Raw genomic sequence first — 15,738 nt, 5'->3', positions numbered from 1 at the left:
ACAGACTTGATCAAGCAAAAGAATGTGATCCCAAAGACAAATTTTTTGAATGTATTCAGTCTGAGAAGAAATAAAAATCAAGAAAACCTACAGGACTTATGAGATAACATTAAATTTCCCCAAAGAAAACATACAAATGGCCAACAGGTGAATGAAAAGGTACTCAACATCACTGATCAAGGAAATGCAGATCCAAACCACCATGAGAGAACACCTCACACCTGTCAGAATGGCAGGTAAATTGGAGCAAAACAGTATGGCAGTGCCCCCAAAATTCAAAATAGAACTACCTTATGACCCAGCAATCGCACTTCTGGGTATATATTCAAGGGACATGAAATAAGAATCCTAAAAAGATACCTGCACCCCCATGTTTACTGCAGCATTTTTCACAATAGCCAAGATATGGAAATAACCTGTGTCCATGGATGAATGGATGGATAATGAAATGTGATACATATGTGTTAACACACACACACACACACACACACACTTATAAGGAAAATCTGCTATTTGTGACAATATGGATGAACCTGGAGGGCATTATGCTAAGTGAAATAAGCCAGAACAAAGATAACTACTGTATGGAATCACTTATATGGAGAATTTGAACTCATCTTGTTTTGTAACCTGCTTTTATTTTTCATTTAACATATTTGTTTTTCTATGCCAGTTAGTATATGTGACCATCATCATTAAAAAAAGACTGCTTACTATCCCGCCTTACTATCCTGCACTAGGATCCTGCACCAGCCTTGGTTGACTAACGAGCTCTTATCTACTGGGGCCTGAGATGTGCTCCTGGCCGCTCATGGTCAGCTGGGCTCCATCTCTCATTATCCAATCCTGGATAACAGTCGACAAAATTAGTTAGTTTACTGAGATCCCTGGTTACATTACTGAGGCAGGAAGCTGATCCATATATTTGTAGTGCTGACCAAGTCTCAAACTTGGCCAGGCATCTGATGCCTGTGTCAGAAGCTGGAAGAGAATATGGCAGCGGAGTTGTCTTTAAGGGAATTGTAATTCTTTTAATGTTCTTTGCATCTATGATAATATCTCCTTTCTTATTTTTAATTTTGTATATGTCGAATTTCTTATTTTTATTTGGTTATTTTATTGAGGTTTCCATCACAGACTCAACTCTTCTTTAAGCTCTTAGGTTGAGATTTCTTCATTAATTATAATTTTTAAAATTTTTTATTTACACATGTAATACGAAAAGATGTTCTCATTACAAAAATTCAGCCAATACAGATACGACTAAAGTCCTTCTTGATCACTAGTCCCCATTCCAGGCCCACCTCAGAGTCTGGTGTATGTCACTCCAGAACTGTGTATGGAGTTTCGTTTCCCCTTTTTTCACCCAATTAATGTCTGCCTCCGGGAAAGGAAGGTATTTGTTTTGTCTAAGTTATAACAGTGAAATTTTAAGAGTCAACGCCTTACTTAAATTAGTAATTTCAGCTCCAGTCCTGGTCTACTCTGACCCAGTGTGGTTTTAATACCATCAAAACTGCTTTAAACATCATTAAATTGGGCTCCCAATCCCCAAACTTATAATTATTTCCCTATTTTGACTGAAATCACATTATTATTTTTAGTGAAATCACAGTAAATGATGAAAATGTTCCCTGTGGAACCAAACAGGATTACGCTTCCTATTTTTATAACTTGCTTAACTGTAACTTCTCATTGTTTTCCTGTTCTTGTAAGGTTTTCTCTTTAGTCATCCTGTTTTTTTCCCAAGAGTTCCATCATATAATGTATTCTGTCTCGCTTTGATACTGACCCCTGGACCCAGGCATCCTCCTACTGCAGTCTGGGCCGGTTCTCTCTGGGCCTCGGGCTCAGTTATCACCTTAGGACTCTTCCTCATCCTCCCTCAAGATAGGTGCCTGGTTTCTGGGTCTCATGTCTTCCTATTTTTAATATACTCTTTTATTTTAGTAGAAACTACTCTCTAATCACCTCCATAGGATGTTTGCATTAGAGGTAGATTTTCTGAATCCTTGGATATTAGCAAATGTCTTTATTATCATTTCCCATTTGATGATCTCACTGCACACAGAGTGTGTATTCATTCCAAAATGAGTTTGCCTGCAGAAGTCTCTTCCACGGCAGCCCATTGTCTCACAGGTCTCTGCGGGAATACACTTTGGGGAAAGTTTCCCCTTTGAGGGAAAACTGGATTCAGTTAAGAGTTCACTTCACTTGCAGCTATTGTGTCAGATGATGAGGTGGTTTTGGTACGGGATGGGTAGCTTGGTAAAGGTGTATTTCTTTCACGTATGGTTATGTATCTAATTTACTACCATGAAATTCCTTCACTCGGATACACCTGTCCACAACAGAAATGAGTACTGCTCACATTGTGGTGGGGTTGGCATGTGTGTCCTGAACCCAAGTCCTGTTGCTTCATGCTTGTTTATCCTGCGAATGGGTGACAGCCGATGCTAGGCCTTGTGTGATGTGATTAGAATGCATTGTATGATGCGGTAGATATGATCAGCCTCGTTGGTAAGTTAGAAACTGAAGCTCAGAGAGCTCAAGTGACCTGCTCAAAGTCACACAGCTGGGAAATGGCAGAGCTAAGATTTGAACCCAGGCAATCTGATTCTAGAACCTGTGCCACTATGTCATACAGCAATAACAGCCAGCCTATATAAACTTTCCTGAGATAAGTCATTGTCACCATCAGACCTCTGTGCCACTATTAAGACTCTCCACTACTGTGTACGTTAACAACGTTTGTCCATTTTTATTCCAGTACCTATTCGCTTTTAATCACAGCCCTTTCTCGCGGTCACAAACAGATAAACCACAACAGTAGCAATGCAAAAACCACGTTTACTGCCATTGCTAGACTACTGTCACAATGACCTGTGACGTAATGGTACCAACCAGTATTTTTCATTTATCTGGATGTAGGCGAGAGCCTCTAACACGAAGCCTCCTTGGGACCTGGGTTATGAGTAACCAAAGTCTTATTCTTCCTCGTCTCCAGGTCTGTGGGTTCTGGGGTGCCACAACTCAGACTTTCGGAACCGAGGCATGACAGCCTTACTGAAGGTTTCTGGTTGTAACAGAAACACTGGTGATTATTATGAGGACATATATGAAGATATCCCAACTTCCTTGCTGACTGAAAACAACCTCTTTGAACCAAGAAGCTTCTTCCGGAATTCAAGACACCCCGGCCCTAGGCAAAAGCAATTCAAAGCCACTGCAATTCCAGAAAATGATGTAGAGAAGATTGACTTTTGGCCTGGAGAGAGAACACAGCTGCCCAAAGTACAAAGTGTCTCCTCTAGTGATCTGTTGATGCTCTTGGGACAGAAAACTACTCCACATGGATTATCCTTATCTGACCTCCAAGAAGCCACATACGAGGCTGATGATCATGTACCTGGAGCAAGAGAAAGAAACAGGGGCCCATCTGATGTGGCACAGCTCAGACCAGAGCTCCAGAACCCTAGGGACAGAGTATTTACTCCTGAGCCGGAAATGCAATTAAGATTAAATGAGAATTTGGGGACAACTGTAACAGTAGAGTTGAAGGAACTTGATTTAAAAATGTCTAGTTTATCGGACAAGCTAATGACTTCGCCAACAATTTCATCAGAAAAGTTGGCAGCAGGTGGTGAAAAGACAGATTCTTTAGGCCCCCCAAATATGCCAGCTGGCTTTAGTAGTCAGTTAGACGCCACTGTATTTGACAAAGGTTCACCTCACCGTACTGGGTCTGGTGTGCCTCTGGGCTTGAGTAAAGGGGATAATGACTCCAAGTGGTTAGCAGCAGCTTTAATGAACAGTCAAGAAAGTTCACTGGGAAAAAATGCATCATCGACAGAGAGTGACCGGTTATTTAAAGAGGAAAGACTTCATGGACCTGCTTCACCGACCAAAGGTAATTCTTTATTCGAAGTTAACACCACTTTGGTAAAGATAAACCAGTCACCGATTAACTCAACAACCAACAGAATGACTCACAGTGAGGGCCCACCATTATTAACAGAGAATAACAGTACATCGGCCTGGGAAGATATTATGCTAAAAAGTACAGCTGAGTTTCAAGAAGTGACTTCTTTGATTCGTAATGAAACGCTTATGGATGAAAATACTATGGCTTTGGGGCTGAGTTATGTATCAAATACAACTACTTCATCAAAAAATATGGAAATGGTCCATGAAAAAAAAGAGGGCCCTGTGCCACTAGGTACAGAAAATCCAGATGTGTCACCCTTCGAGACACTCTTCTCACTAGATTCAGCAAAGTGGATAAAGAGGACCCACAGCAAGAACTCCCTCAGCTCTGGGCCAAGGCCTGGTCCAAAGCCACTGACCTCTTCAGGGTCAGAAAAATCTGTGACAGATCAGCATTTCTCGTCAGAGAAGAAGGCAGGAGTAGAAGACGACGAATTTCCAGAGGACGTGGGACTCAAAGAGATGATTTCTCCAAACGGCAGCAGCAGATTTTTTACTAACTTGACTAATGTCCAAGAAAATGATACAGACACTCAAGAAAAAAAATCCCAAGAAGAGACAGAAAGGAAGGAAAAATTAATGCAAGAGAACATAGTCTTGCCTCAGTTGTATACAACGAATGGCACCAAGAATTTCCTGAAGGCCCTTTTCCCACTAAGCACTAAGCAAAATGGAGATGGTTTACACAAGAGGACAAATACTCCAATACTTCAAGACGGCAGGGCATCGAATGATTCGGCAAAGAGAGCAGGGATTCGCATGGCCCGTTTCTCAATAAGGGAGGACGCAAACTCGGAAGGCTTGGGGGAGAGAACCAAGCAAATGGCAGAGGAGTATCCCCATGGCACAAGGACGTCGCCTGACCCAAGTCAGGAGAACGTTGCCGCCCAACGCAGTAAGCGGGATGCGAAGCAGGTCTGCCTCCCGAAGGGAGGGACAGAGCTCAAAAGGACGGCCATTTGGAATGACACCTCAACCCAGTGGTCCAGAAACACGAACGACCTGACTCAGGGCACTCGCACCCAGGTAGAGTCCAATGAGAAGGACAAAGGGGCCAGTACACAGTCCCTCTTAGATCGTTCTATGAGGACTCATGGCATCATTCAAACGGATGGCCATGCATCACCCACCACGCAGGTATCAGCATTTCCATCGGCCAGTCCTGTGGATCCAGCCAAGATCCCATCTCAAGACAACACTTCTCATCTTCTAGCATCAGCCTGTAGTTATACTCCTAGGGAGAGGAGTTCCGGGGTCCGAGGAAGCAATCATTTCTTAGGAGGAGCCAAAAGCAATTTGTCTTTAGCTCTCCTAACCTTGGAAATGACTGGAAGTCAAGAAAAGATCAGCACCCTGGCGGAAAGTGCCACAAACTCACTCATATACGAGAAACGTGAGGATACTGTTCTCTTGAAACCAGGCTTGTCTAAAGCATCGGGTGAAGGTGAATTACTCCCTGAAGTTCACGTTCATCAGGAAGACTCTCTCCCTACAGAAACTAGCACTGGTTTTCCTGGCCGCCTGGACCCCACAGAAGACATCTTCCTGCAGAACACAGAGGAATCTGTTCAACTGAATAAAGTAAATAGATCTGGAAAAACGCCCTTTCTGAAATGGGCAACTGAGAGCTCTGAACACATTCCGTCCAAGCAGCTGGGGCTCCTTGTGTGGGATAACCAACACGCCACCCAGGTACCAAGAGCAGAGCAGAAAGTCCACGAGAAGTCACACGAAGACACAGCTCTTAAGACAAAAGATGCCATGTTGTCCCTAGACCCTTTTGAAAACAACCATTCGATAGCAGCAATACATGAAGAACTAGATAAGCACCAAACAGAAACCACCTGGGCCAAGCAAGGAGGGACCGGAGCGTTGTACTTTCAAAAGCCTCCGGCCTCGAAACACCATCAAAGGGACATGACCCTTACTACTTCTCAGCCAGAGGAAGACAAAACTGACTATGATGACATCTTCCCAACTGAAACAATGAGAGATTTTGACATTTATGGTGAGGATAAAAATCAGGATCCCCGCAGCTTTCAAAAGAGAACGCGACACTATTTTATCGCCGCGGTGGAGCGGCTCTGGGATTATGGCATGAGTGAATCCGCCCGTGCGCAGAGAAACAGGTATGGGCACACTGATTGTTCCTTTGTCCTACTGTTGTGATCTTTGGCTTTACCAGGTGCTGAAATGACAGGAAAAGGCAGAGGCCACCCGCAGCAGTGAGACTCCAGAGGTGGCTTTATAGGAGAACTGGGAATCGCATGGCAAATTCTAGATGATACTGAGGAGAAAGTGGGAGATTAGAGATGATGGCGCGGATGATGAGGGTTAGAGGATGGTCAGTCCGGATGGCAGGAAACTCCTGCTGTATTGGGATGGAGGAGGAGGAGGAGGAGGAGGAGAGAGACTTACAAAAGGGTAGAGGAGTCGGGGTGAAGCAGCGATGATGGAGACCAGGAAGAAAGTTGGCCCCGCCCGTCAGCCTTCTGAGCTGTGGTACCACGTGTGGTCTCACGAGGTAGCACTGAAGAGGCGGGAGGAGGTGACGTGTGTGGCGAAAAGGTTAGGGTGCAGGGAAAGTTGTTGGCCATGGTGCTGGGAGAACAGGAGGCGAAGGCGGAGGGATGGATTGTTAGGGGAGCAGAGGGGGGTTGCACAGCAGAAAGCAGCACAGGGGAAGATGAATGTGAGGAGAGTTGATCACTCAACGGATATTTTTTGAGCACCTACTACCTGCCAGACACTCCTGTAGACACGAGTGAGCAAACTAGGGTCTTACAGTCTATTGGGGAGAGCAAGAGATGATAAATTAGTAGACAAATGGTTAGGGGGACCTTTTTTGTTCAAATATAGATGATGAATTTTTAATGACACATGGATGTTAAGAACAGCACTTGAGAGGGTAATATTTTTGCAGAGATGAGTCATTTCAAAACAGCTCAGCGATACCTGCTTCTGAACCCATTTCTCCATTTAAGACCTAGGGGGGCAAAACGGAGAAGGAAATAAACCAAGAGTTGAAAACTGACCTCTAATTCCCAGATGGAGTGGGATTTGTGTTGCCTTAGCAAAAAAAGAGAAGCAGTAGGGAACACAAAACAGAGGAAAAGTCCAGGTTGCTCTGTGAAGGACAAAGAAAATTGCTAAAATTATCAACTATCTGAGTCAAGTGTTTGCATCCGTCCATCGCTGTGCTCTGTGTCTGGCATATTGTGGGAACTCGATAAATGTTAGTCGAGTGAATGAGTGAACAAATGAATGAACGAAAAACGCAGGGGGAGTATACAGAGAAATTCCTTCTAAGATGGCAAGCCTTTTATACATCATGGCAAAAGTGGCCTAAATTCTGGACCATTCTAAGTATAAATTCCATACTATAGTATTTATAGTAGAAAGTATGAATCTGGTTAGAAGAATATAAAACGAAAGACACAGGAAGTGTTTTAAGATGACACAGTGAAAGCACTGACGAGTGGTTTGTGTTGCCTGATACTCATTTATGCCTTAGATCGTGCAGGTGCGCTGAAAACCACACGGTCACCGAAGAGGCCGCGCACACCTCAGGCCACACCTCGAGGTACCGCGGCTTTTCACAGCATCCTTGCAGTCACTATATTTTTCGCACAAGGATCCTCGGAGTAATATATGCAAAGCTTAAAGTGTTGCTTAGAGTGCTGTTTGCCAGGATGGGGTCGAAATCTGGTCTGATTTGAGTCTTGAATGTCACTCTGTTGGTTTGTCTCAGAAGACTGTGCAGATGCAGGACACGTACCCGGCTGCTCTTCATCACTCTTGGTCTTGAACTTTTTGCCGGGCTGGGCTCGAAGCCAGCAGGGTAAAGTTCGGGAAGTTGGAAGGCCAAGATCAGCGCGCTGGCGCGGTGAGGCGGAGGCATGCCTCAGGGCTGCAGAGTGCCACCCTCACGTGATGGAAGAGAACAGGGGGACCCTGATGATGCTGTTCAGGAGACAGACCGAATGATGTGGTAGAGAGTGTCTGGGGTGTTACGTGAAATCCTCTCTGTGGAGGAGAGGCCTAACGGATAAGAGGCCGGCTGATAGAGCTCAGAGATGCTTCCAGGCACAGGGGACAGGAAACGCGACGCCGGGGATGGAACGTGTTGAGCACGTTTGAGGAACTGAAAAGGACCTGCGTGACTGGAGCACAGTGAGGACAGGCGGGGGCGGGGGGGGGGTGGGCTGTGGGGCCGAGGTGACAGGGATGAGCGGAGGTCAGATAATATGGGTGCCCTCTTCGGTACTCGCTGTCACTTCCCAACCGTGCTTTCTACCCCGAGTTGCGGCCTTTTTGCCACCCCAGAATATTGCCCTAGTCCACGGACTTGCCCACGCTCCTGGGCCTCCAGCTTACGTTTTCTGCTTTTTCCTTAAATCGCCGATACCTTTTGCCCATTGTCCATCACCCCTTCTTCACTCTTAGCTGACGCTGCGCAATGAACCTCCACAGGCTTCCAAGACCATATCTATCGACGCCTGTACCCGTATGCTGTCCCCAAGCGCATGACGGTGAAGGGACTGTGTGTGCTCCTAAGGCCGACCTCTCCGGTTTCCCGCTCCTCCCCACCCTTTTGCCCCTTTTTTCTCCGACATCGCTGCTTTGTCCCTCTGCCCGGGTGAGTCTCGCCGGTGTCGATCATGCTTTATGACTTCTCCTCTTATCTTTCCAGAACACATTTTAAAATAACTTCCCCTACTCGTTGCCTCTGCTTCTTTTCTCTGATTCTTTCTTTTAGCTACTCCAAAGAGGCTTTTATCTCCATTATTCCACAAAAACTGCAGTGTCAAGGTCACTGTCAGTCTTTACATTACTAAGTCTCAGTCCTCGGCTTAGCTGAACTCTCGGGAGTATTCGGTAGTGGATTACTCCATGCTTTATACATGTTCTTACTTGGTCTCTCTGATGCCATCTTTCTCACATTTTTCTACTAAACTCGCTGCCAGGCTTTCCCCGTCAACTATGCTGGTTCTGCATCTCACTAACCTTTAAACGTTAGAATGCTCTGGATATTGATTGGTTCTCTACATTTCCTTCTTTTTCGTTTACACTCATCTTGTGATGATTGATCTACTCTTATTTATGGTGTTAGGTACCGTCTGTATCAGACAAATCCCAGTTGTGTATCTCCACCTCGGATCTCTCCCTTAACCTTGAGATTCGCATATTTACTCTCTACCTTCATGTGTACAATACCAGATGCTTAGCGGCTGCCCCTTCCTCAAACCTGCTGTTTGCCAGCCTTGTTCATGGCAGTCAGTGACCATTCCTTCCTTTCGGCTACTCGGACTGCAAAACTCGAAGTCATTCTTCACTTCTTTTTCTCTTACAACCACATCTAATCTGTAGAAAAACCTTGTTGGCTAGAACTTCAAAAAAATAATCGGTTTGATTATGGACTGAGTACTGAATAAGACGAAAATGTACTGAAATGGAAAGGTGGAGATTGTTGACCAGGGGTACAAAACAGGTTACGAAACAAGGGAAGACCTACAATAAATTGTTACTCTAGTTGCTCTAAAAGTAATACTTTTTATTTTAAAACAACATTTGTCTATATTTTCAAATTTTCTATAATGCATAGGAACTGCTTCTATAACAAAAATCTATTTAAAATAATAAAATCAATTCTATAAACAAACATTCTTTCTCCCTCCCTCCGTCTCTCTCTCTCTCCCCCTCCCTCCCTCCGTCTCTCTCTCTCTCTCCCTCCCTCCCTCCCTCCGTCTGTCTCTCTCTCTCTCTCTCTCTCTCTCTCTCTCTTCCCCTCTCCCTCTCCCCCTGCCCCCTAGCTGCGTCTCTCCACTTCAGTGGCTACCATCTGGTGTAAACCATAATAAACTTTCACCCAAAGTACTGTAATAGCCTCGTAACTGGCCTTCCAGCTTCCAAGCCTGCCCTCAATCTTTTTCCCAACACAGCAGCTAAAGTTTCAAATTGTGATTGTGATGGTTGCTCTGCTCCAGATCTCCCAGTGCATTTCCATCTCTCCCTGTGTAAACTCTAAAGCCCTCATCATAGCCTTCGGGGGTCTATGGGATGGGACCTTCTGAAACCTCTCTGCCTCACTTCTTCCGACGGCTTCCCTCTCACTCTGCTCCAACCGCTCTGACCTCGTTGCTCTTCCTCAAATGGAACAAGTATGCGCCTCTCTCTAGGTCTTTGCCCTTTCTCTTCTGCTTGGAGTTCTCTTCCCCTGATACTCAGCTGTTAGTTCTCTCACTTCGTTCGGATTGCTGCTCAAATTTTACTTGATCAACAAAGCTTTCCCTGAACACTATATACATACATATATCTCCCACCACTCTCTTTCAATGCACTTACAAGCACCTGAAATATTATACAGTCTGTGTGTATTGTCTATCTTCCCCAACTAGAAGGTCAGCTCATTGTGAGCAGGTGTTAGTGAAGGTGTTATTCGATGGCATATCCCCGAAACCTTGAACAGCACCTGATGTGAGACACAGACACTGAAATAAATACCTGTTCAATGGACTAGAGGATGTAGGAAGGCGAGAGCAGATATTTGATGTATGTCCAAACTCCAGGGAATGCCGATTAAATGGAGTTGTGTGACACAGTTCCCATAGGCAGGAATGGAGGCAGCGAGACCAGTTAAGAGGCTACTGCGGTCACCCAGATAAAAGAAGACAGCTGTTTAGACCAGGGCAGCGGTGAAAGTCAGAAGAAATAGAAAGCTGTTGAGTATACTCTGAAGATAAGCAGACAGGGCTTGCTATTAGACTGAGTATGGGGAGATGGGAGGAGAGGACTCAAAGAAGATTTTTAGTTTTTGTCCTGAACAACTAGGTGGATGATGGTGACGTTTAATGAGATGTGGAAGGCTTGAGACATAACATTTATTTGAGGAAACACTCAAGGTTCTGTTTTGGACATGTTTAGTTTGAGACGCCTGTTAGACATCCAAATTGGGATAAGTAGGCACTTGGGTATGGGAGTCTGGAGTCAAAGGAAGAGGGCCACGCTAAAGATATAAATTTGGGACTCATAAGCATATTGGTAGCATTCAAATAAGGCTTGATGGGATCATCAAGGGAGTCAAGTAGATGTAAACCATGCCCACTATGCTGGGTCCCCAAAGGGCTACACTCTCAAGGTAAACCAGGTCACCTGTGCTTCACTGACTTACATCCCAGTTTTCTATTATCTGTGTTGTCCATGGAATCTCTATTCTTCATCGTAATTTAAGCCAGTCTTGGGTTGGCAGTACCTGCACACATGCTGCAGATGAAAACGAAATTTCTCTAGTGCAAGAAACCAACATCCTAGGCCTCAACTTATTTTCACAAATATTTCAGATACAATGTCCAGAAACAAAAACAAGAAAAAATAAGCAAGAAGCCACAGAAACAATAGAGAGCCAAAACAAACTCACAGACTTAAGATCAAAAAATCAGCAGATACCATTATTAAAAGGCCTATGCATTAAATAGAAGGAATTGGTGAACAGGTAGGTAAGTAAAAAAAAAACAAAACACAGGGACTGCAGCATGCAGAGACTTTTTTTTAAGGGAAAATAAGAAAGATAATAAAAGACCACGGCCAAATGTCTTTTCCAAAGATGGATGTGCCAACATATCCGGTCCTACATGCTCTTGTACTCTGAGACCTTGTCGTGCTCCCTCTCATGAGGTGCAACCTGATCTCCCACCCCTTGATCTGAGCTGGCAGTGTGACTCAGATGTGAGCAACAAAATATAACAGAAATGTGACCTGTACATGTGATGGAAGGGATGCTGTGGGATTCCTGAGGCTAGGGTAGAAAATCCTGGCCAGCTCGCATCCAGTTCTCTCGGGATGCCCTCCCTGGAAGAGCCTGCTACCACGTAAGGGATCTGACTGCCTTGGTGCGGCCATGCTGGAAAGGTCACGCGTAGGCTCTTTGACCAAGAGTCTCAGGTGAGTTTAGCTGTTCGACATTCTCCACCAAGGCACCAGACATGTGAATGAACTCATTCTGGACCCTCCAGACCAGCCCAGCTGCCAGCTGATACCACCGAGTGGCCACATTGGATGTCATGAAGAGCGAAACTATAACCTAGCCAAGCCCTGCCAGAATTCCTGACTTAACAAAATTGTCGTGTAGAATAAAATGGCTGTTTAAGCCACTAAAGTTTTGAGGAAGTTTGTGATACAGCAACGGGTAACCAGAATAGAGACACAGAGGATAGAGTGTGAAGAACTAACCTATTTTTAGAAGGAAAGGAAGTCTTTAGAAGAGAAGGAATATTTGAAGAAGTGATAGCTGAAATATATTCCAAAGTTGAAAAAAAAGTCATCAACGTACAATTCAAGGAGCTCGACAAATCCCGAACAGGACGAATAAAAGATCAATGTCCAGGCACATTCTATCAGAGTGAAACTGCAGAAAACCCAAGAGAAAACTCTTAAAAGTAGCCAAAGAAAAAAAGTGTATATTCAAATGAGATACACAGAGGTGACTTATCAATAGTACTAATTAAAGATAGAAGACAGGGAAATGATACTTAGAAGGCATCAAAATGTAATAACTGCCACATAGAATTCTACACCCATCAAACACATGATACAATAATCAAGGTACAATAAGGACATTTTTCAGACAAACAGTAACAGAAATTTCACCACTAGCAATAATTCACTAAAAATATCCTAAAATATAATTAAATAAAAATAAAAATATCCTAATGATATAACTGAGACAATAGAAAATTGTCTCAGTTATATCATTAGGATATTTTTGTCTCTCCCGAATGGAAGATACGAGAGGCAAGAAGGACTAAAAAGCAAAGAAAGTGTAATCACGTGGATAAATATAAATATTGTTTGTATGAACAAGTATAAAATGTGTCATGGGCATTAAGATACATGGAATTGCTTTTTCTCACAATGGGTTTGCCACCAGAACACAAGTGTCATGAAGACCACCCCTAAAACTAAGCCAAAATGGAAAAGAAAAGACTCGTATCAAGATTGTCATCATGACATATGTAGGTTTGGACAAATCCACCGCTACTGGCCATCTGATCTCCAAGCAGGGTGGAGTCGACAAAAGAACCATTGGAAAATGTAAGCAGGGGGCTGCTGAGATGGGGAGGGGCTGCTGAGATGGGGAGGGGGCTGCTGAGATGGGCAAGGGGCTGCTGAGATGGGCAAGGGCTCCTTCGAGTACGCCAGGGTCGTGGACAAACTGAAGGCCAAACGTGAGCGTGGTCTCACCACCGATGCCCCCCTGTGGGAATGCGAGACCAGCAAGTACTATGTGACCATCACTGGTGCCCCCGGACACAGAGACTCTACCAACAACGCCATCACAGGCCCATCTCGGGCCGAGTGCGCTGTCCTGACTGTCGCTGCCACTGCCGGCTTTGAAGCGGCAGCTCCAGGAACGGGCGGTCCCGCGAGCTGCCCTCCGGCGTACACGTACAGTGCGAAACAACTAACCGTTGGTGTGAAAATGGATGCCACCGAGTCGCACTACAGCCAGAAAACACACGAGGATGCCATTAAGGAAGCCAGGAGCTACAGTGGGAACACTGGCTGCATCCCTGACAGTAGCATCGGTGCCGATTTCTGGTTGGAATGGTGACAACGTGCTGGGGCCAAGTGCTAACATGCCTTGGCTCAAGGGGTGGAAAGTCACCCGTAAAGATGGCAGTGCCAGTGGACCAGGCTGCTGGAAGCTCTGGATCGCATCCTGCGCCAGCTCGTGCGACTGGCACGCCCTCGCGCCTGCCCCTCCGGGATGCCTACGAAATCGGTGGCACTGGTGCTGTCCCTGTGGGCCGCTGGGAGAATGCTGCTCTGCCACCTGGCGTGGCGGCCACCTTTCCTCCGGTCAGCGTTACAGCTGAACTCACCTGTCGGAATGCACCGTGAAGCTGAGTGAAGCTCTTCCCGGGGACAGTGTGGGCTTCAGTGTCAGGAATGTGTCTGTCAGAGATGTTCGTTGTGGCGATGTGGCTGGCGACAGCAAAAATGGCCCACCGATGGAAGCGGCTGGCTTCAGGCTCAGGGGATTATCCTGAAGCACCCAGGCCCAATCAGTGCCAGATGCGCACCTGTGCTGGACTGTCGCGCGGCTCACGTCGCTTGCAAATTGGCGGAGCTGCAGAACATCGATCATCGTTCTGGGAAATAGCCGGAAGATGGCCTGAAGTTTCTGAAACCGGGTGATGCTGCCTTCGTTGGTGTGGTTCCTGGCAAGCGCGTGTGTTGAGGGCTTCTCTGACTATCCGTGACACAAGACAGACAGTAGCTGCGGGTGTCCTCAAAGCAGTGGACAAGAAGGCAGCTGCCGCTGGCAACGTCACCGAGTCTGCCCAGAAAGCTCAGAGGGCTAAACGAACAGTGCCCCTAATTCCTGCCAGCCCTGACTTGCTCAGTGGTGGAAAAAGGGTCTCAGAACCATCTCAACCGGCCATTTACATGTAAGAGTAAAAGACCGGTTAATGATTGGAATGCATTGTAAAACCTTCAGAAGAAAAGGAGAATGTTTTGTGGACCGCTCGGTTTTTCTGTATTGCACTTTTAGTTATTCGTTTTTAAAATCGTTACTTTTTAATGGAAACAAGTTGACCGAAATCTGTCACAGAATTTTGAGACCAATTAAAACAAATTTTAATAGGAAAGACATATAGAATATATGAAATTATACCCCCAAAAAAGAGCCTATAAGTAAGGTAGGAATAAATAGAATTAAAGTATTCTAATGTCCTTGTATTTATTATTCAGGAAAACAGTAAAGACATCGATTTAAAAATTTAGGAGTGATGAATAAGCTCAATATCCTGATTATTGTGATGGCTTTACATGTGTATACCTATATAAAATCCCATCAAATCGTACACTTTCAATATATGTAGTTTGTTGTACCTTAATTACATCTTGATAAGGCTGGAAAGTTTTCTAAAAAGATACCGAGTACATGAAGACTTTGCTAAGTTAAAGATACATGTAATTCCTAGGAACCAAAAACTGAAATGATAGACATCAAGTATGTAACTTTTAAAAGTAAAGGGAAATGGAATGGTATGAAATAATCATGATAAAAATGCAAGAAAGGGAGAAAAGAAACATAGAATAGGAAAAAGAAAATGGTAGATACAAATCTAAACATGTCGGAAGTAATATTAATTATAAAGGAACTAAATAATCCCGTTAAAAGACAAAGATTGGTGTATCTGACTTTAAAATAAAATATAACTAGATGCTGTTTTCAAGCTACAGATCGATAACACAGGAGTATAAAAGGCTGAAAGTAGAAGAATGGAAAACGGCATGCCATTTAAATATTAATTTTAAAAGCTACTGTGACTTCTGCCGCTGGGTAGAGAGTAGGTCACGGCAGGCTGGTGCTCCTGCTGCAACAAGTATAAGAACTAGATAAATGTTTTAAAAATCCATGTTTTAAAAGTCATTTGAGAACTGTGGAACCATAAGAATAAGTTAAAATTTTATCGGGAGGAGAGGAGTACTACCTAGTTGAGGTGATAATCACTAGATGTTCTCTCTTTTGGTGGCCTTTACTGAAATGTCTTAAGGGCTGAGGGAACAAAAATTTTATAAGCTCCCAATCAAAAGCCTGAGAGGGCCATGCCTGAAAAAATGGAAGTCAAAGATTGAGTTGTGTGAAAATTGCAACCAGCCCTGACTAAATGCAAAAATTGACTGGATTGGGACTCTGGATAGATGCAGCTGTAGGAAGATGCTGAGCTAGCCCTCTCCTAC

The 15,738-nt window shown here is 44.5% G+C and overlaps 1 protein-coding gene across 1 annotated transcript in view; it reads left to right on the top strand.

Annotated features, from left to right (window-relative positions):
- Nucleotides 1-15,738, top strand: part of F8 (coagulation factor VIII) — a 116,587-nt gene that overhangs the window by 67,106 nt on the left and 33,743 nt on the right. Inside the window, exon 14 of the mRNA XM_023520657.1 lies at nt 3,008-6,116. Coding sequence (XP_023376425.1) covers nt 3,008-6,116 — 3,109 coding nt within the window. The remainder of the gene's footprint in view (nt 1-3,007; nt 6,117-15,738) is intronic.

Source organism: Pteropus vampyrus, unplaced genomic scaffold, assembly GCF_000151845.1.
Source record: "Pteropus vampyrus isolate Shadow unplaced genomic scaffold, Pvam_2.0 Scaffold275, whole genome shotgun sequence".
NCBI lineage: Eukaryota > Metazoa > Chordata > Mammalia > Chiroptera > Pteropodidae > Pteropus > Pteropus vampyrus.
This window is presented reverse-complemented; position numbering and strand designations above follow the sequence as displayed.